Source organism: Rhinoraja longicauda, chromosome 21 (assembly GCF_053455715.1).
Source record: "Rhinoraja longicauda isolate Sanriku21f chromosome 21, sRhiLon1.1, whole genome shotgun sequence".
NCBI lineage: Eukaryota > Metazoa > Chordata > Chondrichthyes > Rajiformes > Arhynchobatidae > Rhinoraja > Rhinoraja longicauda.
In genome coordinates this window covers 4679694-4703978 of record NC_135973.1, presented here as the reverse complement: position 1 = coordinate 4703978, position 24285 = coordinate 4679694, and the positions used below count along the sequence as shown (strand labels likewise).

General features: G+C 40.1%; 1 protein-coding gene across 5 annotated transcripts; it reads left to right on the top strand.

The window, feature by feature from the left end:
• The first annotated feature begins 1371 nt into the window (after positions 1 to 1371).
• Positions 1372 to 24285, top strand: LOC144603863 (actin-related protein 2/3 complex subunit 1A-B). Of its 5 annotated transcripts, XM_078417633.1 has the most exons (12): positions 1372 to 1504; positions 3218 to 3350; positions 6957 to 7057; positions 10202 to 10301; positions 12264 to 12368; positions 14798 to 15020; positions 15759 to 15866; positions 16688 to 16900; positions 20417 to 20492; positions 21371 to 21564; positions 22560 to 22650; positions 23884 to 24285. In XM_078417633.1, exons 4-12 carry the CDS (start codon positions 10238 to 10240, stop codon positions 23920 to 23922), a joined length of 1113 nt encoding a protein of 370 aa, XP_078273759.1. In that variant the 5' UTR covers positions 1372 to 1504; positions 3218 to 3350; positions 6957 to 7057; positions 10202 to 10237; the 3' UTR covers positions 23923 to 24285. The 5 variants fall into 5 exon arrangements, with proteins under 5 accessions (XP_078273759.1, XP_078273756.1, XP_078273760.1 ...); XM_078417630.1 differs by lacking the exon at positions 6957 to 7057; XM_078417632.1 differs by lacking the exon at positions 6957 to 7057 and having other exon boundaries at positions 1395 to 1504; positions 3197 to 3350.

Here is a 24285-nt window from a genome sequence, read left to right as displayed (position 1 = left end):
GAAAGGTTGGGCAGGCTAGGACTTTACTTTAGGTCATAAGTGATAGGAGAATTAGGCCATTTGGTTCATCAAGTCTACTCCACCATTTAAACATGGCTGATCTATCTCTCCATCCTAACCCCATTCTCCTGCCTTCTCCCCAGAACCTCTGACACCTATACTAACCAATTTGTTGGTGCACAGGAGGCTGAGGAGTGATTCTATAGAGGTACATAAAATCATGATGGGCATAGATAGGGTGCAGTCTTTTCCCTTGGGTAGGGGAATCAAAAACCAGAGGCCATAGGTTTAAGGTGAGAGGGGCAAGATGGAACGCGAGGGGGAAAACTTCTTCACTCAAGGGATGAGTTGCCAGAGGAGGTAATTAAGGCAGGTACTGTAACAACATTTAAAAGACACTTGGTCAAATGCAGGCAAATGATACTAGGCTAGATGGGGCACTTTGATTGGCATGGACTAGTTGGGCTGAAGGGCCTGTTTCTGTGCTATATGACCATGATAGAACATATGGAATAACATTTCTATTCACAGATGCTGCTTCACCTGTTGACAAATCCATTATTTTCTGCTTTTAGCTTCAGATTTCCGTTATATTCAGTTTTTAATTTCAGATTACCATTATTTTCTGCTGTTAACCGGATTCCTATTATTTTTTGTTTTTAACTTCATAATGTCCATTATTTTCTGATTTTACCTTCAGAATTTCCATTATTTTCTGATTTTACCTTCAGAATGTCCATTACTTCCTGCTTTGGATTACAGACTGCCCATTATTTTCTGCTTTTAACTTCAGAATGTCCATTATTTCCTGCATTTGATTACAGAATGTCCATTATTTTCTGCTTTTAACTACAGAATGTCCATTATTTTCTGCTTTTAACTACAGAATGTCCATTATTTTCTGTTTTTAACTTCGGAATGAACATTATTTTCTGTTTTTAACTTTAGAATGAACATTATTTTCTTTTAAGTACAGAATGAACATTATTTTCTGCTTTTAACTACAGAATGAACATTATTTTCTGCTTTTAAGTACAGAATGTCCATTATTTTCGGCTTTTAACTACAGAATGTCCGTTATTTTCTGCTTTTAACTACAGAATGTCCATTATTTTCTGCTTTTCAAAATATATATATATATATATATATAATTTCAGGGTTCCACCAGCTGCAGAAACACATTTGTTTCTATCATTAACCGAGGCGAAGGCCCGCTGAGACCAGGCAGCTAAACTTGAAGCAGGGCGCACCATGGCAACCGTTTACGGGCGCGGCCCCGGTGCTGTGCGTCCGGCGGCGGGGGCGGGGGGAACGCACGCACGCAGTGTGCGTGTACGCGCACGCAGCCCCCCCGGCGCTCCCCACCCCCGCCAAGCGAGCGAGCGCGCGCGCGCACGGGCGTGTTCGCGGTGCCGCTCCCGGAACGCCCGCCCGCCCGCCAGCCAGCGCCTGGTGACCGAATTCGTGTCGACTGACCAGAGTCCGCGAATTCAAAGGCCGACAGGTAAGAGGCGGCGGAGAGGTGGGATAGGCCGAGAGGGTTCAATCAGAGGGTTTAAAAAAAGGTGAGGTTTAAGAAATGTAAAAAAAGATGCCGGGGGAGCCGGGGAGGGAGAGAGAGAGAGAGAGAGATGGAAGCTCTGAGCGAGGCCTAGAGGCTGGAAACATGCCGGCAACTGGCGGAAGGGAAGGGAAAGGAGGAGGAGGAGGAGGAGGAGGAGGAGGGCGGCGGTGATTGTGCGCCCGCCGAGTCTGAGGCAAAGCCAAAGCAAGGGCCCGCTCCTACATCACGGGGACAGCCAGGCGAGGGAATAAGCCGTGCGCTGTGACCACCACCGACATCTAATGACCTGCCCCCCCCCCCCCCCCCCCGGGCCGGGCCGGGCCGGGCCGGGGCTCCTGTAGGAGTGCAGAGCAGAAGGAACAAGTGTATGAAACACTCACTGTACGTAGGTAGACCCACAAAATGTTGGGGGTAAGTAACTCAACGAGTCACACAGCGCCTCTGGAGAAAAGGTATAGGTAACGTTTCGAGAAGAGACTCTTCTTCAGACTGAGAGAGTCTAGTCGGGGGAGAGGGAGACACATAGAGATATGGAAGGGTAAGGTGTGAAAACGACAGTTCAAAGGGGACGTTGCTAAGGAAATGGAGAATGGGGTATTGTCTGAAGAAGGGTCTCGACCCAAAACATCGCCTATTATTTTTCTCCAGAGGTGCTGTCTGACCCGCTGAGTTACTCCAGCTTTTTTGTCTATCGTGGTACTTCAGTATTAGCTGAGGGGAGGGTGATAAGAAGGCATACAATCAGTAAAAGCCGGAGAACAAGGGTGGGGAGGGACGGAGAGAGAGAGCGAAAGCAAGGGTAATTTGAAGTTGGAGAAATCAATATTCACACTGCTGGGTTGTAAGCTGCCCAAGCGAAATATGAGATGCTGTTCCTCCAATTTGTATTGGGCCTCACTCTATGACATTGGAGGAGGCCCAGGACAGAAAGGGAATGGGAGGGGGAGTTAAAGTATTTAGCAACCAGAACAATGAAACACACTGAGCAGGACGTTCCAACTCACAGAGTTGCTGCATCTCTCGGGGAACACGCACGTATTCCACTGGAGTTTATCTGAATCCTGGCCCAAACTCTCATCATTTAGTACATGGTCGTAATCATTTGAACTAATGAAAAGCAAGGTTCCTTGTGTCTTTACTGTGTTTTTGTCCCTTGAACAATTATGGGGGAAATGTTTATAAATGATAGAAGACGAATTAGGCCATTCGGCCCATCAAGTCTACTCCGCCATTCAATCATGGCTGATCTATCTTTCCCTCTTAACCGCATTCCCCTACATTCTCCCCATAATCCCTGACACCCGCACTAATCAAGAATCTTATCTATCTCTGCCCTAAAAATATCCATTGACTTGGTGTTTTCACTTTATTTGAAGGGAGAGATAGCTCTAGGTATAGATTTTTCAGGCATTCAAAATCAAAAATTAATGGATGCCTATAACTTTGTCTCAGTAAGAAAGGTTTAGAGGGATAACATGAATAACATTATCTTGGTTGGCATGGATGAGTTGGATTGAAGGGCCTGTTTCTGTCCTGTATGACTTTGACATCTGAAATTTTAAAAAAGATAATACTAGAAATACTTAGCAGGTCAGCAGCATCTGTGTAAGACAAAGTAGCTTAATATTTCAGGTTGCCGACCCTTTGTTTCAGGGATCGTATCCAGAAAAGGTTAAGATCAAATCGGTGACACTGCAGAAGGCCATCCTTCCTTTATTCACAGGATGTTGGCATGCTGACAAGACTAGCAATTATTGACTTACCTCAATTCTGCCTATCTTACCAGGTAATTCTCATTTAGATTTAGCCGCATTTGTGTGTCTTGCATTATATGTAGGCCAGGCAGGTAAGAGGACATACAGTGTCCTCCATAATGTATTTATTTGCCTCTGTACTCCACAATTTGAGATTTGCAATAGAAAAAAATCACATGTGGTTAAAGTGCACATTGTCAGATTTTAATAAAGGCCATTTTTACACATTTTGGTTTCACCATGTAGAAATTACAGTAGTGTTTATACATAGTCGTCATCCCCCCATTTCATGGCACCATAATGTTTGGGACACAGCAATGTCGTGTAAATGAAAGTATTCATGTTAAGTATTTTGTTGCCTATCCTTTGCATGCAATGACTGCTTGAAGTCTACGATTCATGGACATCACCAATTGTTGGGTGTCTTCTCAGTTGATGCTCTGCCAGGCCTGTATTGCAGCATTTTTAGTTCATGCTTGTTTTGAGCGTTAGTCCCCTTCAGTTTTTTCTTCAGCATATAAAAGGCATGCTCAATTGGGTTCAGATCGGGTGATTGACTTGGCCACTTAAGAATTTACCATTTTTTTGCTTAGAAAAACTTTGTTGCTTTAGCATTATTTTTGGGAACATTGTCTTGCTGTAGAATGAACCACCGGCCAATGAGTTTTGAGGCATTTGTTTGAACTTGAGCAGAAAGGATGTGTCTATACACTTCAGAATTCATTATGCTACTACCACCAGCAGTTGTATCATCAATGAAGATAAGTGAGCCAGTACCTTCAGCAGTCATACATGCCCAGGCCACACCCCCCCCCCCCCCCCCCACTGTTGATTTGGTAAAGCTAAGATTTGGCTGATGTTTCTAACAGTTTTATTCTTGTTTCGTTGACTTTCTTTGACTTTCATTGGCACAACTTTGGTCCTCGTGTTGATAAACAGCTATAAAAGTTTCCAAAGGTGATGGAAAGACTAGGTACTGAGAGCTCTCTTATACTTGCATTAAGGAGGCAATTAAACACACCTGAGCAATTACAAATGCTGTGAAGCCATGTGTCCCAAAAATTATGGTGCCCTGAAATGGGGGGACTATGTATAAACACAGCTGTAATTTTTACATGGTGAAACCAAAATGTAAAAAAATAGCCTTTATTAAAATCTGACAATGTGCACTTTAACCACATGTGATATTTTCTATTACAAATCTCAAATTGTGGAGTACAGGGGCAAATAAATAAATGATGGGTCTTTGTCCCAAACGTTATGGAGGGCACTGTATTTCCTTTTGTCATTGTCACCTATATTAATACTACCACTATATTTCCAGACGTATTCAACCTAAATTCCAAAGTTATATAGGTCGGTGTTTGAAGTGATCTTCCCTCTGGGGTTTATGCTTCTAGGAGCTGATCAGGTAAATAATTCAGTAATTTGTTTTGTGCAATAAATAGTACATCAAGTTAGGGGACTTCTTTGAATATTTTAAATCTTGGATATATGTTTTTAATTTGTTCACACTTAACATGAGGCTTTGCCCCAGGACATTCAATGTAGTACAATGGCCGCATGCAATGTTCTCACGTGTATGTTTTTACCTGATTTGGGTCATGTCTTGATAGAGAATGATATGGGTTAAAGCAATAGAGTGAATTAGTTAGTTGTGATAACTTATAATATTGTTCCAGTAACTCTGTTAATATGTCAAAGTTTTTATTTTAATCAATATGTACCACGTATAAATGATATACTATTTAATTACTAGTCATTTCTATTTAGAAATTCTCTTTCTGCATGTGACCCATTTTAAAATAACTAGTATTTATATAGTACTTTGCCTTGAATGCAGCAAAGTGCTTTGTTGATCCAATTAATAATTGCAGTTATTTTTGTTCTTTAGACAAGCCTAACTAGCCAACCAGTTTAACATTGGTTAGGTTGATAAATGGTTAAAAGGTAAATGATCCTCTTTCTAAGTGTAGGTCGAGAAATAAATGCTGGTCAGGAACAGGATTTTCTGGTCATGCTCCAAAGACCCATAAATTTAGCTGGCAAAGAACAGGGTCTCAGTTTTCCTGAAACTGAGAGGTTGCCATATGAAGAATGTATCTTCTCTGCAATAAGGTGTGTTCAGATGCGTTGAGTGGCACTTGGACATGGGCCTCTGATGGTCAGAGAATTGTCAATCAGCAAAACTTGAAAGGTGATTTTTCGGTCACTGTTGGGCTTTTTTTTAATAATTCTATGAAATTGCATATAATGTTAAGCATTATTGATTTTAAAGAGATTTCCAGGATGACTGCACTTGAAAAATGCATTAAGTGCAAGACTCAAAACCTATTCCTTTATTTCCGTATACAGTAGGGGTTGGATACCATATTGTTACAAAAGGTTGCACAGAAATATGTTCAGCCTTCAAAGAAAGATTGCTACAATCTCTCGCATCATCAGTGTACTGAAACATGACTCATTAGGTTGAAGTACAAATAGGGTGGGGGAAGCAATGAGGTATGAGAGTAGGAATGTAAAGTGTTCTGATCAAAGATTAAAAAAAGAGTCACAATAGAAATATTAATTGATACTGCAGACCAAAGGTTTATTACAAAATTACTTGAGAATCACATTTGAAAATGTCCTATTGGTCTATATAGCTTTTATGAATTGTATTTCCGGGTATTCATCAAGGGTAAGATATATAAACCAATAATTCAATGCAATAGCGAGCAAAGTTTTAGCAGAGGTACCGATTTTCATGTCTATTTAACCAAGACCTCTTGTTTGTTTTTTGGGCAGGTGAGCATAAAAAATCCCCATGGTTTTGTTTGAAAAGCAGAAACTTCATCACTATTCCACAGATAATGACACTAATGATTACCAACTCAATTATTTGTATTGTTGTTTGTATGACCTTGGAGCTTGCAAAGTGGCTTCTGCATTTTCTGACCAAACCAATAATGTTTATGGGCAAATTATTGGCTAAGATTCGTTTTGAGATGTATGGAGAGATGGGAAAAAAAACTTTCCTCAATCTTATGGCCTTTTTAAAAAAAAAAAGCTTGTCCTTTCTCAAATTCACAGGACTTTAAAAAAGCTGAAAATGACGTGATTGACTCCCACTGTCATATCCCACTGTTTTCTCTATGTTACTCAAAATCATTTTGATGCTCTTGGGATAACAATATTCTGAAATGGAAACTCAAAACTAAAAGCTGCAGATGCTGGAAATCTGAAATGAAAGCAGAAGATGCAGGAAACACGCACCATCTCGAGCAGCATCTGTGGAGAGGAAGGCACAGATATTTCAAGTCAATGACCATTATCAGAGCTAGCAAAAGTTAGAAATACAATATTTAGGAGATGGAGAGATGGAAGGGAAAAATGCAATGAAATGGAGAGTGGGAACTTCTGAAAAGTTAGTGAAATAGGAGATTGAGTGAAGACGTGAATATCTTGCATTCAAGTATTTGGTTTTCTCGCTTGTCTTTATTCATCTCCTTTTATTTCTATCTCCTGGCAGATCAGCAGCAATCAACAAGTTTTTACTGTGCTCTCTCAGCCAATGCTAGAGTCTTTTTTTCAACCTCTCGTGATCTCTAATTCCCCCTTTGCAAACTTGAACAATTGTGATTTCTAACTTTCTCTAGTTGTGGTGCAAAATCATTGACCTGAAATGTCCCTTTCACTGATGAGCAACAACAGAATGGAATGGAATATTTAATGAAAAATATTGCAACACAATCTACAGGTGGGCGAAAAAAAGCATTGCAGATTGATTCCTTCATTTTTCTAGGAATATCATCCCAGATCAGGATATCGGTTTGTCCTTTCCAGACTGAAGTATATTTGACCCATGAAAGTTCCAAACATTTAATTCATTAATGCTAAACAAAAGACACAAATTGCTGGTAACTCAGCACTTTAGGCAGCATCCCTGGAGAACATGGATAGGTGACGTTTATATATACTAGCAAGTCTGAAGAAGGGTCCCAACTCGAAACGTTACCTATCCATGTTCTTCAGGGATGCTGCCTAAATGCTGAGTTACTCCGCACTTTGTCTTTTTTTGTAAACCAGTATCTACATACAGTTCCTTGCAGTTTCTACTAATTTATTAACGCTTCTTGGTACACAATTTTGCATTTTCTTGAAACCGCCAACTGAAATCTAAAACTGATCTAGGGGAGCAGAATCCACATAGAGTAATGTATTAGAGCAATATTAAAATCTTGCCAACTGCTCTTTCCAGACAGCATCAGCATTATAATAATTGCTGACTGTAATTCAACTGCAAATGATACCATTGTGCCATCCTTTGAGTGGCAACGCTCATTTCCATTAATGCTCTTCAGCCTTTTATTGCAATTGCTGTTACCTGTATCCCTATGCAACCCAGATCTTCTTGAGAATGAGACATTGATTCAAAGAATGTATGACATGCCATTAAAGTCGGAGGATTAGGAAACTACAGGGTGTTTTGTGTTATAAGAAAATAACTGCAGATGCTGGTACAAATCGAAGGTGTTTATTCGCAAAATGCTGGAGTAACTCAGCAGGTCAGGCAGCATCTCAGGAGAGAAGGAATGGGTGACGTTTCGGGTCGAGACCCTTCTTCAGACTGAAGAAGGTGTTTTGTGCTGAATGATGTCTCCTGTAAAGTGCCATACAATTTAAAAAAATACGTTATTGTTACAAAAATTAAGCTTTTGTTTTAAAGAGTAAATATATACACATGCGAATACACAATGTACTCTGTTCATGCATTTCTGGCATGTAGAATTTTTAGGATGGAAAATCCGCAATATCTTGAAATATTAAAATCATTGAATAATTCGACTTTTCGTCAAATAATACAAATCCTGACTTTGAATTGTAACACTTTTTCCATGTATAATCACTTCATGCAAATCTTGGTACCAGGAATAAAATAAATAAATGATTAGTTCCATTTTATTCAAGTTACTGATGGCTCATTTACTGGAGTAGGACGAAAAAGTTGATTGGGTTTTATTTGCATTGCAGTATTGTTGGATATGTCGCATCAATATCTGGAAATAAATTTTAAAGTTGTTTCTCTGTAAATCTAAAATGTGTGCTTCAATTAGCCCTTTTACTTTAGCTGAAATCAGCAGTTTACCCTTGGGCAAAATGTAAATTCTTGAAATTCTTATGGGTAAATGGTAGACGGTAAAATTTCAGATATTTTACTGCTTGTTTTGGTAAGTGGTATATTCCCAAATGACAAACAGGTTTGTAGGTTATTCTAAAGACATACAGGTTTGTAGGTTAATTGGCTTGGTGTAATGTAAATTGTCCCTAGTATGTGTAGAATAGTGTTAATGTGCAGAGATCGCTGGTCAGCGTAGACTCGGTGGGCTGAGGGGCTTGTTTCCATGCTGTATCTCTACACTAGACTAACCTAAAACTAAATACAGATTTCTCCATGTACCTGTGCTAAGATTCCATTTTTCATAACTAATCAGCTGGAATGTTTACATGAGTCTAAGTAAACTTGCCACACCAAGGCATGAATCTAACCTCTGTTGCTACATACTCTGTTATCTAGGCAATCTTAAATCTGGATTGTTTAATTGCTTCCATATTATTAATGTTCAGTTCCTGATTGAATCTCTTTTCCATCCATGTTTTGATTGAATTTCATAATTTGATTGAATTTAATATTTCAAACATTTCATTTTGGCACTTGGAAAGTGCGTTTAGGTGCAACAATGGCGTTACTGTGCATTCTGCTATATTTAACACTTAGACATTGTTTTACAAATGTTTGGTTGAATCATGCCCTTTAACCCTTATTCTGAATAAGTTTTTAACCTTGGTGCCACAGTGCAAACATGGCAAGATGTTGAGTTCATGTCAGTAACTTTTGACAACTCAGTTACACTCTAGCTGTAATTGCTATGATAGATTGTTCTCCAAAGTGTAGATTTACTCCCAGCCATGCAGGAGCTGGTGATGAGTTTTGCATGCAATGTCTGCCTTTGCTATAAGGTTACTCCTGAGATACTGAAAATGTCCTTTTTTTTAAGGGTGTCTTTGTCAGGAGGCAAGCTAACAGAGGATTGTTTAATGAATGTTTGTTTAAAGCCCGTTCTAGTGCATGCTGCATTGAATGAATTAACAATGACTTAACCTCCAAATTTGTATGAACTGCAACTTAATTGCTGAAGTTGAAGTGACCTTGGTGCTGGGGTGGAAATGGTGGACAACTACCCATTCAGTTGTAAGATTAACATTATTGCAGTGGGAAGCTTGTTGGAGGTGCGATACAGTATTACAACTAGAAAGAAGGAGAATGGTGATACCATTCTGCACTGAGATTCTGTCTTGGCTCAACATGGGTAACAAAAAGTCTCAGGTATAACCAACAATCTCCCTACAAAATGAGTCAAATTCCACTCATGATAAGTGGGCCAATGTTAGCATCTTCTCCTAGGCCATTGGCCCCAGCATTGGGGTTGTAACCTACTTGGCCAACTCTAAAGGATGTGTTACATTGTTTGCATGCAGGATACCAAACTTGTATAAAAAAAACTTCTGTTACAAATTCTCATACGGAATTTCTCTAAGAAATTGCCGAAGGGCAGAGGAAAATGCTTTATTCTCTCAAGGTCTCCTTACTATCCTTGGTGGTCCATGATTGATTAAACGAGGGAGGAGTATAAGGTGTGTTACCAGAAAGAATGACTCTTTTAGGAAGTACATGCTAGTCCATCATAGCCAAAGGAAGAGGCCAAAGAACTTGGGTTATTTCTTGTTAGCATTGATTTGGAATAAGTTGTTGAAAATAATAGGAGTGATTTTAAGTTTTGAAATTTTTGAATAAATGTTCAAAACACTGAAATGTTATTTCCCTCTTTTATAATATTTCAAGGTTTAGTGAAGGTCATAAAGAAGTTTTGAAAGTAGAATGTCTCGCCATCAATTCTTGTTTGAACCAATTACATGTCATGCCTGGAATCAAGATCGGACACGTAAGTTCACTTTGTGATGTCCGTGCAAATTGGCAAGAATGGTCAGTATTTTGTGGGAAATAATAATGGTTTGTTTTGCAGTTTGTACGTCAGTGAAGCCTGTTTCCAGGGTCGGGTATCTATGTTGAATCTCCTGGTTATCATTGCTATATCTTAGATTGTATGACGGAACAGTAAATCTAAAAATGTTGCTATTGTGATAATGTAGAGATCCACAGATAACAAGCATGCTTGTACTGTAAATGTGTCAAATTGCATCCAGAATTGTAACAATTTCCACTAAAATAACTGGATTAGAAATAATCTGCGCACTTGACAAGTTACTTGAGGCTATGAGGCTATTCCAAAGAACCAAAAGTCTCAACTTAATTTGAGAAGTTCTTCACTTGCCTTTATTTGCCTTGGGAGTGGCCAGTGATGGATGAATGGCTGGTTAATCACATGTTAAGGATATTTTTACTGCTCGGTAATGTGATAAGTTGCCCCCGAGAAAACTTTGTGGTTGCATTTGCATGAGATAGCAAACTTAAAAGGATACCCTTATAATTGTGTTCAAACCAGAGATCTTTTGATCTGCAAACTAAAAAAATGTTGTAACACTCCTGTCTTGCAGCATTTTTCAAATGGTATCTGTAGGATCTTTTGTCAGAAGGAACAACTACTTCACAAGTGTGTCAGTTGAGTTGAATTGTTACACAAGGTGGTATCTCTGAGATGAGAAAATGATCAATCCATAAACAAAAATCAAAAATATTATGCAGGCATTTGATAAGTATTTCACATTCTCCTTTTCTGAAGTGAAGGATGTCAAAGCAGAGATGAGTCTGTTATAGCTGAAAGTAAGATGAGTGACATTGTTATGAATGGGTTTTTAGAAAGGTTAATTTGTTAGACTGAAGAAAGACAAAAGACAAGTGCTGACAGAATGTAGGAATAATATTGTTACCGTTCTAAATCAGATATCATAGTTCCACTGAATATGGATATTGCCAGAGTATCGAAAGTAACCAATAAACTTGTTTGTTTTAGTGGGTTAGTTAGCCTTGTATCTGAAATATAGATAATTGGGCAATATACTACATTTTCATGAACAAATATATTTAGACAAAGGTACAATAAAAGTGAAGTGGGTGGCAATGCTTTCAGAAGAGAATTATGGATATATAAAATGGAGACTTTTACAGTAGCCTCATGAATTTAGGGCAAAGTGGGGGAGATACAAGAGTAAATGTATGACACCTAAAGGATATCTTTCTGCAGATTTGAGAAGCTCTGCAATCTATGTTCTTATGGTGTCTGATGCAGCAACAGTGAATGTTGAAGATGAATAAGGTGAATAAAGGCATAGCGGGTAATTGAGATGTATTTTCTTGTGTAGAGATGGACAACAACATAAGTTGAGTCAAATGGGCCATTTCTTTCTGTGACCTCTGTTTTTGTCAGAAACAGTTCTTTGATTACCAATAGTTTTTGAAGATGTTTGAGAGCTTTTCGGTTCAAGAATAAGTATATAGCAGTAGGTGAAAGTGTTAATCTCTAGAGTCTCGGGCGCAAGTGACAGTTGTCTTTCCTATCTCAATGATTCTTGAGTTCACTTGCTTAATTCTATTTCGTAGTCCTCAAAGGCCACTTAATAAATGCCTTTAAGTGAATCCTCCTGATTTAATTAGCTCGATCGAAAAAGGCATAGCTGTTTTAAGACCATTTGTGACTTTTTAACTTTGTAAATTGCTATCAGATGGTGGGCCGTTTCCACCCTGATCCATCATCCCTCACCCTGGCAACTGTGAGTCTGAAATACACCCTATATGCAACATTGCTGTCATATTGGACTGCAAGATTAGTTGCTGACAATATATTCATGGCATCATTACTGAAATGCCCAAACGCATTTTTATATTTGACACACAAATATCACTCATTTGTATATTGTGAATTTTCAAATTTTCCTGTTTTCCACAGAGATAGCACTTAGTCCCAATAACCACGAGGTTCATATTTATAAGAAAAGTGGCAATCAGTGGATCAAGACTCATGAACTGAAAGAGCATAATGGTCGAATAACAGGTACAAAAACAACTTTATTTCTATTTTGGATATTTACACGTGAAATTCATTTGGAATTGGGATTGCCAATGTTGTGAAAATGTTGATTATATTTAACAATTTTCAGTCAGCTGAATAAGACAAAGTGTTTTAATTCGATGGTGCTACTAAATGTCAGACATGTATTGGAGTAAAACCACTTTTACATTGTTAGCTGAAGTAGTTGAAAAATCTGAAACCTAAACGGAACATTTTCTTAACATTCTCATTGTTTTCTTTGGGTCCTTTGAAATCCAAGCAAACAGATATACCAGCAGAGAATAATTTATAATTTATCCCACGCTGCTTGGATATGTTGGGGAAAAAAACAAAGTGCTGGAGGAATTCAGCAGGTCAGCCAGCATCTGTGGAGGGCAAGGACAGACAATGTTTCCGGCTAGGACCCTTCTTCAGCTTTGGGGCCCTCCAGTTCTTCTTTGAAAGAAACACCTCTCTCCCCTTTCCTGATCTCTCTGCCTCCATCACAGGGGATGTCTCTTACAAACCCATTGACTCCCACAGTTATCTGGACTACACCACCTCCCACTCTGCCTCTTGCAAAAAACGCTATCCCCTACTTTCAGTTTCTCTGTCTCTGCCATACCTGCTCCCAAAATGAGGCTTTAGGACATCTGAGATGTCTTCTTTCTTTCTTTAGTAAATGTGGTATCTCCCTGCTGTCATAGATACAATACAATACAATATATCTTTATTGTCATTGTACAGGGGTACAATGAGATTGGGAATGCGCCTCCCATACGATGCAATAAAATAATTAGCTAGTCAGTATTCATTTAAACAACCCAATGAAACAAATTAGAACCGGTTTAAAACAGAATAAAGTGCAAGTAGATCTGTGCCGGTTCACTGTTCACTCAGCAGGACCGGTTCATGGCCCTGGTGATGAAGCTGTTCCTGAGTCTGGATGTGCAGGCGTAGAAGGCCTTGTATCGTCTGCCCGATGGTAGAAGTTCGAACAGACTGTTGCAGGGGTGTGAAGAGTCTTTGTGGATGCTGGTGCCTTTTCTGAGGCATCGTGTGTTGTAGACGCCCTCCAAGGCTGGTAGCTGTGTTCCGATAGTCCTCTGAGCTCTATGGACTACCCGCTGAAGAGCTTTCCTCTCTGCCTCCATGCAGCTGAGTTACCACACAGGGATGCCATGTGTTAGGATGGTCTCTGTGGTGCAGCGGTAGAAGGTCGTCAGCAGCTGTTGGGGTAGACCAGACTTTTTCAGTGTTCTTAGGTAGAACAGTCGTTGCTGTGCCTTCTTGACCAGCGCAGCAGTGTTATTGGACCATGTGAGGTCCTCTGAAATGTGAGTGCCCAGAAACTTGAAACTAGACATTCTCTCCACACTGTCCCCGTTGATAAAGATCGGGGCGTATTCCCCGTTGTGTAACCTACGGAAGTTGATGATCAGCTCCTTGGTCTTGGTGGTATTTAGGGACAGGTTGTTATCAGAGCACCAGTCTGCCAGGTTCTGTACCTCCGCTCTGTAGTTTGTTTCATCACCGTTGGTGATCAGCCCGATCACTGTTGTGTCGTCTGCAAATTTGGCAATGGTGTTGGTGTCGAATGCAGGAACACAGCCGTGTGTGAATAGGGAGTAGAGCATGGCGCTCAGAACACAGCCCTGTGGTGTGCCAGTACTCAGGGTGATAATGGAGGACAGGTGCGGGCCCATTCTCACTGCCTGCGGTCGCTCCAGCAGGCAGATAGATCCCTCACCTGCACCTCCTGTGTCCTGTATTTCATCTCTCATTTCCCCTTACCCCCAAGATTAAATTTCCCCTCGTCCTTCCCTTTCACCCCACCAGCCTCCATATCCAATAAATCATTCTCCAACATTTTTGCTAACTTCAGCATGATCCCAACACCAGTTACATCTTCCCATCCCCATTCCTTTCTCCATTCTGCAGAGACCACTTCCTCCGCAACTCCTTGGTTCACTTACCCTTTTTCGACCCGAACCACCCCTCCTCCCCAGGAACTTTCCCCAGCAACTCTGCAACTACAGGAGATGTAATACCTGACCCTATAAATCCGCACTCGCATCCACAGCAGGTCTTGCAGGTGAGACAGAGGTTCACGAGCACCTCCTCCAACCTCATCTACTGCATTTGGTATTTCTGATGTAGCCTCCTTTACTTTGGAGAGACCAAACGTAGACTAGGCGGCCATTTCGCTGAACACTTGTGTCAGTCCGCCAAGGCCTGCTGGATCTCCCGTAATCATTTTCTCCAGAGATGCTGCCTGACCCACCGAGCTACTCCAGCACTTTGTGTCTTTATTTGTAAGCCCGCATCTACTGTTCCTTGTGTCTCTGTTTACATTTTACTGCCAGGATGTGTTCTTCTGGATACTGATGTCCATGATGAATTTACACTGACATTTGCTACTGTTTGTGTAGGCATTGATTGGGCTCCCCAGAGTGATCGCATTGTGACCTGTGGTGCTGACCGTAATGCTTATGTATGGAGTCAGAAAGACGGTGTGTGGAAGCCAACCTTGGTCATTCTAAGAATTAATCGTGCTGCCACATTTGTTAAGTGGTCTCCTCAGGAAAATAAGTTTGCTGTAGGCAGTGGTGCCCGGCTGATCTCAGTGTGCTACTTTGAAGGGGAAAATGATTGGTAAGTGAATTTTTGTTTTAAAAAAACAAGAGTGCCTTTGAGGGCAATTTAAGTTTTCAACATCTATTTGTATTGGGGTAGTTGGTAGTGTTGTAGTTTTATTTTCCTCTGGCATACATGTCTACAATACTCATAGGAACATTGTTCTTTATTGTAACATTTGGGCGGTTGTCGATTTAAAAATATATATATATTGGCATGGGTTGAAAATTATTTTAACAGACAGAAAATACAATAGAAATAAGGTGGTTTCAGTTTTCAATAGTTTAGAATCAATGTCAGTGATTTAAATAAGGAGTCGCAGATTAATTATTCCAAGTTTGCTGGCAGCACAAAACTCTAAAGAAGGTGCAATAAAGCTATTAAGGCACAAAGATTAGGTTGTAATATAGAGAAATTAGAAGAACAATAATAGCAAATAAAACATTCATAAACAGAAATGCTAGGTGTTAAGAGTAGCCTGGGAGTTGCTGAAATACGATTAAAAGGTTTTCCACCATTAAAACAGAAAAATATGAAATGTCGTCACGTGTAGTCCAATCAAGGCCTGGAAACTGGGTCCATCTGCTTTGAAGCAATGCACTTCAAAATAGAGAAGTAGGGGATGTGCAGAAATGAAGAGAGATTATTGAACTAAATGAACTTAAAATTGTAAATAAAGTGTCATTAAAATCTTTTCTGAATAAACAAATGCATCTGTTGGGTCATAATCTCACCAGCTGTGTTTTTCATGTTTAGGTGGGTGAGTAAACACATTAAGAAGCCAATTCGTTCTACTATCCTTAGCCTTGACTGGCATCCCAATAATGTCTTACTGGCAGCAGGTTCATGTGACTTCAAATGCAGGTAAGATCCACTGCAGTTCTTGTTCGTTTCACAACAAAGTTCTCTCAGTTGCACAAATCAATCATACAGAAAAATTACCCCACACAAATTATTGTAAAGTCACGTATCTAAATTTAAGAAAAATGCATTCTCTTCAAAAAGCGTTCATTGTAAATTTAAAATTATTTAAAATATTTAATGACAATTGTCAGGAAAATTTGAATTGACAAGCTTCCAATGTATTCAGATGGAAGTAAAATTCCTTTAAACTTTTTTCATTTTGTGTTACCCATGGGAAATTGTGAGGCAGCAAATCTTTTCCAGTGACTTATTCATGGGCTTTGTACGGGAATGTGGTGCTGAATCAAGATCAGTTCAGACATGATCTTGTTGCATGTTGAAAGAGCTTGAAAAGCCATGTTGGTCTTGCTTCCATTGCTTATGTTGTGAACATTTAAACACAAGCACAGTGAAGATCTCCACTTCTCACTTCTTTTGACCCGAATAGTAAAAAAGCTATGATAAATATTACGTTTGTACATTCTCCCCTCAATGGAGTTTGTACGTTCTCCCCATGAACTGCGTGGATTTTCACCGGGTGCTCTAGGTTTTGTCCCACACTCCAAAGACTCCTTAGGTTAATTGGCTTGGTATAATTATAAATTGTTCCTCGTGTGTGTTGGATAGCATTAGTGTGCGGGGATCGCTGGTTGGCGCGGACTCGGTGGGCCGAAGGGCCTGTTTCTGCTCTGTATATCTAAACTAAACTAAATTAAATTGTACTTTAGAGCTTTCCCGTCAACCAAACTGCTTCTCACAATACGATTTTATCTTTCCTTTAGAGTTTTTTCTGCGTACATTAAAGAAGTAGACACAAAGCCTGTGGCCACACCTTGGGGTTCTAAAATGCCTTTTGGACAGGTGATGGCAGAGTTTGGTGGTGCCAGTAGTGGTGGATGGGTCCACAGTGTTTCTTTCTCTGCCACAGGAAACCGCCTGGCATGGGTCAGTCACGACAGCACTGTATCTGTTGTTGACACTGGTAGAAATATGACGTAAGTATTGTTCTTTATTTTTCAGGTGAATTGAGGCTCGTGCTGGCCTTAAAAAAAAAAAAAATTATAATAAGTTAAGGAGTCTTAAAGATTGCTTTGATTTTTTAAATCTGGGTATATTTATGATTTAATTTAATTTTATGTTAGGATGTCAGGAGTTATAGGGCATTGGCAGGAGAATGGGGTTGAGAAGGAAAGATAGATCAGCCATGATTGAATGGCGGAGTAGATTTGATGGTCCGAATGGCCTAATTCTGCTACTAGAATTTATGAACTTGTTACAGTATATTGATGCATGGGTATATCTTAAGAAGATTTCAGTTTTGCTACTGAATGCTCTACTGATTCAAGAGTCAAGAAGTCAAGAGTGTTTAATTGTCATATATATGTACAGACAATGGAGCAAAGTATTCTTGCAGCAGCTTAACAGAACCATAAATGCAATTGGAACAGATTGTTTTTAAAAATTCAATAAATTAACGACCATGATACTAATACAAACCAGAAGTCCTTAGAGCTGAGGTTAGTGATGTTTGGTGTCCAACAGCCTGATGGTTGCTGGGAAGAAGCTATTCTTAAGCCAAGTGGTTACGGATTTCGGAGTTCTGGACCTTCCGATGGTAGGAGTGAATTGATTGTGTGATGTGGGTCTTTGATATTGGCTGCTCTTTGGAGGCACAACCTCTTATAGATCCCTTTAGATGGTGGGAAGGTTAGGATCTGTGATGGACTGGTCAGTGTCTGCCACTCTCTGCAATCTCCTTTGTTCATGGTGGTTTGAGTCGCCAAACCAGGCCATGATACAACCAGTCAGTATGCTTTCTACCACACACCTGTACAAATTTAGAAGAATGAGGGGGGACCTCATTGCAACATACAGAATAGTGAAAGGCTTGGATCATGGATGTGGAGAGGATGTTTCCACTAGTGGGAGAGTCTAGGACTAGAGGTCATAGCCTCAGAATTAACGGACGGTCTTTTAGGAAGGAGATGAGGAGAAATTTCTTTAGTCAGAGGGTGGTGAATCTGTGGAATTCTTTGCACAGAAGGCTGCGGAGGCCAAGTCAGTGGGTATTTTTACGCAGAGATACACTCTTGATTAGTACAGGTGTGAGAAGTTATGGGAGAAGGCAGGAGAATGGGGTCAGGAGGGAGAGATAGATCAGCCATGATTGAATGGCGGAGTAGACTTGATGGGCTGGAGTCTAATTCCTCTCCTATCACATGACAAGTTCAGGCTATGTTTTGTTCAAAACTATTTTACTCATTTAAATTTGATGATTTACATTGGTTTCTCACATCCGCTAAGCAGAAATGAAAAGAGATTTTGTACAAAGTGAATGATTCCATATCGCCGTTCACTTTAAATTCTAATGAATGTAAAATATTACAATTCATTTTAAGTAATGTTTTCTCATGTAATGCATGTTTGGACCACATGGTGTCAGTGTAACATCATGTAAGCCGACATCCAAATTTGGCATTCATCTTGCAGTAGTAGTTTTCAAAACACGCTTCTTTACAAGGTGTCTTTTTCAACGAGAAATTTACGTATTTACTTACCTGCTTTTTCCCCCAAAAGCTGATCATTTGTGTCGTGCTTTGAATGATCTATTTCTTTATTGAAATCTGCACCCATCAGCATTTTCAAATAACCACACAATCTTGGTGTCTCCATTTGGTTCTTTTGCAAATTTCTATTCCTCGTTTCTTGATCCTTCTATCAATGAGAACTGTTAAAAAATAAAAAATAAATAATCTGGGTATATTTATGATTTAATTTCAAAGTGATATTAAACTGTGTAAGCCTGAAACCTTAATTCTGTTTCTCACCCCACAGATACTGCCTGACTTGCTGAGTGTTGGAGAATTTCATGTTTATATTTCAAATTTATGACATCTGCCATAGTTTAGAGTGATTCCCTATTTACTGACTAGATATTTAATGTCATTCAGTACTTCTATCAAATCTCTCGAGTGTCTTTGATCTAAGGAGAACAGCCCCAGTTTTAACAAAGCATGCGCAAAATTATCTCATCCTCGAATCTTTCTGGGAAATCTTTTCTGTAAGACTTTAATTTCCCTTGTAAAATCCTTCTTGAAATGCACACAATAGAGGCATTCTTCAATATACAGAAGCGATGCATCCTACTGTACTGCTGTGGCCAATTGGTTTAATAGAGGTTTAACAAAATTCCCTTGTTTTGTACTCTATCCTGCATGTAAAATTCACAGTACGCTTTATGGACTACGTTCTTGACCTGTCACATCACTTTCAATAATCTGTGCAACTGTGGCCCCAGATCTTCACCCCCTATACAGTTGGGATTTTTAGATGACATTTTCCTGCCTTGTACTTTCCATCAAAATATCTAATTCTGCACTTTGCAGGTTTTAAATTTAATCTGCTGTGTATTTGTCCTTTCCACCTTTGAAGGATGCCCATTCTCCAGAACACAACTGTACCCTATTCCAATAGAACACAACAGTTCACAATCACTATGCCATTGTTCCCTAACTTACTTTCACGTCTATGCCGCCACTTCCCCTTTCATTCCATACGATTCCGTTTTGGTGACAAATCTATCATGTGCCTTTTGAAAAACCGCATGTAGTCAATGATTTTCCATTGATACTTGTTGCTACCTCATTAAATAAACATAATTCATAATCCATAGTCATCCCAGTGACTGATTCTATCCCAGACTTTTACTTCCACCTGCCTCTATGGTACCTCCTCTTTATGGCTTTTGGCCCTATCCAGTATCTCAACTGCCTCGCCTTCTCATGTGGTTTTGCTAATATTTTCTTCTTGATCATTTTCTTTGTTTCTTTTTCTTCACTGTGGCAATATAGAACTTGTAATATTTTAATCATTGTTTCCTAACATTTGTTCCATGTGACCAACCTCATTCCTTAAAATGACGTTGAGTGGATCACCTTTCCTCATTGCATCTGAAACATTCAGATGAAGAAGCTTCTCATTAATATTTTTCTCTTTGTTAATATAATCACTGTATGTGGGGATATTTGCAGTCGCACTTTCACTTGTCTAAATCCATTGCAAACAGTGGTGTGGAACATCAGACCACCTAGGGGTTGCTCAGAAAAGTCTGCCTCTGGTTAGAAAATTGCCTCCAGTTGTGTGGACTGCAAGCCATCTTTGAAGTTTTATTCGCCTAATGTTAGTCACTGAGCCATTATGAAATCTTGTTCCATACATCCCAGAAGTCCAAGAAATCAAAACTTGAGGGCGAAGAGAATTATTTTTTTATTCTACTTGCTCTGGAAAGTACAATAATGTAAAGGTAACTACGTTTCTGATAGTGGCTTGGATTCTGAAATTGTTTTTAAAGCTACTTGATTAGAAATTGAGGCTTCTGCTTCTGTCCAAATTTCGATCTTCACAGCTTCAGGGGTTCTACTTTTACAATGGGAAATAGGTGATAAAATGGTGTTGGTTAAGGATGTTTGAAAGATAAGTGGTTAGAATTTAAGTGTAATCTTTCTTTCTAGGGTTTCTCAAATGAAGACTGAATTTCTCCCCCTGTTGAGTGTGATTTTTGTCTCTGAAACTAGCATAGTGGCAGCAGTGAGTACTACTTGATTTCATGTTACAAAAGCCTCTAAGATCAATCAAACCTGTTTGAGATAGAATAAAGAATTTGTCACAATGTCACTTGATCTCATTCTAAAAAATAATCGGATCAATAAATCGGGACAAATCAAAACCCTTGGGATATATAACGCATTATCAAGTTGTCGTGGACACAAAATGCTGGAGTAACTCAGCGGGACAGGCATCATCTCTGGAGAGAAGGAATGGGTGACGTTTCGGGTCGACCATTCCTTCTCTCCAGAGATGCTGCCCTACCCGCTGAGTTACTCCAGCATTTTGTGTCTGTCTTTGGTGTAAACCAGCATCTGCAGATCTTTCCTACACCAAGCAGACTTGTCAGCTTGTGGGATTGGTAAGCGAGGTAATGACGGATGTGTGTCGTGAACAGTGATTTTGTGCTTGGAAGGGCCCATGTTAGCTGGGGCAGACTTGGCTATGGTGAACCAGCATGTGCGTCTGAAGGCTGCTGGTATCCAAGCTTCCATTCTCAGGGCTGAAAGCAGCATTCTACCACATCCCATTGGAGCAAAAGACTTCGGGACTGCAAATGGTAAAATTGTGCTGGGGGGAGGGGGGGCAAGGAAGAATACGTGCTCACCCCACCAAAAGTATTGCGTCTAAATACTGATTTCTAAGCAACTGCTTAAATGTGATTACTGCGTTATTATTTCTGTGCAATAGTTAGTAATTCTGCATTTTATATTTTTCAATGCAAGTTCTTTTCTGATTATTGATTACAAATATAAATTAACCATATTGTGTGAGATAATGAAATTATGCATGTTTCATCAGCTCAACTTTAGTGAGTATTAAATTGTAGAGTCCATTATACAGTTTTCTCTACACCTTAGGGCCATGACTGCTGTCCGATGCTTTTCGTATACGACGATCGTGGCTCTTTAAACTACATCTCCAAGCTAGACATTCCAAAGCAGAGCATTCAACGCAACATCTCTGCTATGCAGCGTTTCCACAATCTGGATAGAAGGGCTACCACAGAGGATCGAAACACCACACTCGAGACCCTCCACCAGAACAGCATCACGTAAGTGGACAATCTTCACGAACAATGCAGCCTGCTTGCTTCAGGAAGGAATCCCCAAAATCAATATATTGGAAACTTTGGTCACTCAAGGTTAGCCACAGCTGACTGGTTAGCACACAACAAAAGCTTTTCACTGTACCTCAAAAAATGTGGCACAAAACCACCGTGAGGGGAGGGAGAGGGGGAGAACAAAGGGGGACACGGCATGGGGGACCGCTGTGAGGGAGGGTGAAGAGCAATGAGCAATGGGGGAGCTGACGTGAGGGGACGACAGGGAGGAGGGGGCAGGGGAGAACAATGGAGGACCTTGGGTATGCGAGACAAGAATTTAACTGTGCCTTGTCACATGTGACAATAAGGTATTCCATTCCATTCCAAACTCAATTCAGCCATACAATCTTGCCAGAATCCAGAATGGTTGAGTTTAGTTTATTGTCCCGTGTACCGAGGTACAGTGAATAGCTTTGTCGTGTGCTATCCAGTCAGTGAAAGGACTATATATGATTACAATCAAGCTGGCCACAGTGTACAGGATACTGAATGGATTCTGAATAATAACATATTTTGGTACTAAACGTTAACTGCAAGTTGGGATTTCAACAGATTTGTCGCTTGCTAGGTTTGGGAACCCTGAGAATATATTGCTGACTGTGACTGTCAATGTCACTTATAATTAAATGGTAAATCTCCAACATAGAAAAGACTATAACCAAGATTGTTTAATAAAGGGAGGTCTTTCAGATGGGAGCTGTGGATTGTCTCGTAAATTCCGTAATAAAATTCCTATACAGACCAGTCTGTTGTATTGAAATGCTGACAGGGTTAGATAAAGAAATCTGTGGAGTATTAATGTAGCTTGGATTCATTTCTATTCTGCAAACTCGCTCTCTTTTCTCCCCTTCCCACCCCAACCTGTTTGCAATCATAAGCATGCTGTACTCTGTAATGTAACTCGTGTTTTCTCTCTCTCTCTCTCTCTCTCTCTCTCTCTCAAGCCAAGTCTCCATATATGAAGGCGATAAGAGAGATTGTTGGAAGTTTTGCACTACTGGGATTGACGGTGCGATGACAATTTGGGATTTGAAGGTGAAGTAATATTTTGGGAACATTGACTGTTTTCAACAATGCATGGAATGTTTTTGTGTTTTTTAATTCATATTTATTATTGTGTGCACTGACTTAAACTGCAGTCGGAATTGATATTTTAAACCATAACCAGTCCAAATGTATTGGTGTTCAGTTTCTTCACAACTTTAGGGAACTTCAAGTACTTATTTTAGGAAGGGTCAGTATTTGTAAAATTTGTTCACATCCACATGTTAAGTATCCAGTCTTTGTTGAACATGTTGTTATTTAAATAACAAGGTGGTGCAGCTGGTAGAGCTGCCGCCTCACAGCGCCAGAGACCCGGCTTTGATCCTGACCTCGGGTGCTGTCTGTGTCGAGTTTGCACGTTCCCCCTGTAACCACTTGCGTTTCCTCCGGTTTCTGTTTCCTCCCACGTCCAAAAAATGTGGGTTTGTAGGTTAATAAGCCTGTGTAAAATTCAACCTAGTGTTTAGGGAGTGGATGTGAATGTGGCATAACATAGAACTGGTGTAACCGGGTGATCGATGATTGGCATGGGCTGGGTGGGCCGAAAGGCCTGTTTCCATGTACCAAGTTAATTGGAAATCATTTACTTTAAAGTCCAAGTGACTATATTCTTTCCCAATATTATCTACTGTTCTCTGCTAACCACCCATCAGCTCCCCCCCCCCCCCCCCCCCAAAAAAAAGGATTCTCTCAATTTTATCTGAAAAATCTACATGAAGCTTTATTCCAACATTTTTCCAGAAGTATATGAGGGTGAAACCTTGGACTTTAGAGTTACAGCGTCGAAACAGGCCCTTCAACCCACCGAATCTGTGCTGACCAGTGGTTGCCCCGTACACTAGCACTATCCTACACAATAGGGACAGTTTACAGAAGCCAACAACCCTCAACCCTGCACGTCTTTGGAGTGTGGGAGGAAACCGGAGTACCCGGAGAAAACCCACGTGGTCACAGAGAGACCGTACAAACTCCGTACAGGCAGCACCCGTAGTCAGGATCGAACCGGGGTCTCTGGCGCTGCAAGGCAGCAACTCTACCGCAGTGCCACCCCAAAATATTGCAGAAGTTGATGAGAATGATGAACGGTTATCAAACTGAAACACTAACTCTTTCTTTCTTCAAAGCTGCTGTCTGACCTGTTGAGTGTTGCCAACATTTATTTCGCCAGAACTTTAACTTTCTTCATGGCCACCAAGCACTTAAGCATTCTTAATTTGCTTTCAGACTCTGGAATCCTCAATCCAAGGCATGCGTATCATGTGAACAAGAAACTCTGCAATCTAGGCCGATGAAACCGTGTGAAAGGAAGAGCCCTTCTCCTTCCACCTCCAAATGCAACTGGCTAGAAGCTGGTCAGCAAATCTTCAAAACAAACACCGGGAAAGGCACTGACAAAATTCTGAAATCAACGCTCCGCCACTTAATTCCGGGAATTTTGATTTGATTTTAAAGGAATTGCTTTGAAGTGGGTTTTTTTCTTTTTTTCTTAGCTAAACCTCCCTTCAAAACAGTTTCTGCAGTACTCTGAGGGTTTTGCCCTAAAGAGGGTAGTAATGTACACTAATTTCAAGGGACTTTTATGTAGTGTGTCTGCTAGAAAATAAACACTACAAAACTTCGCTCTTA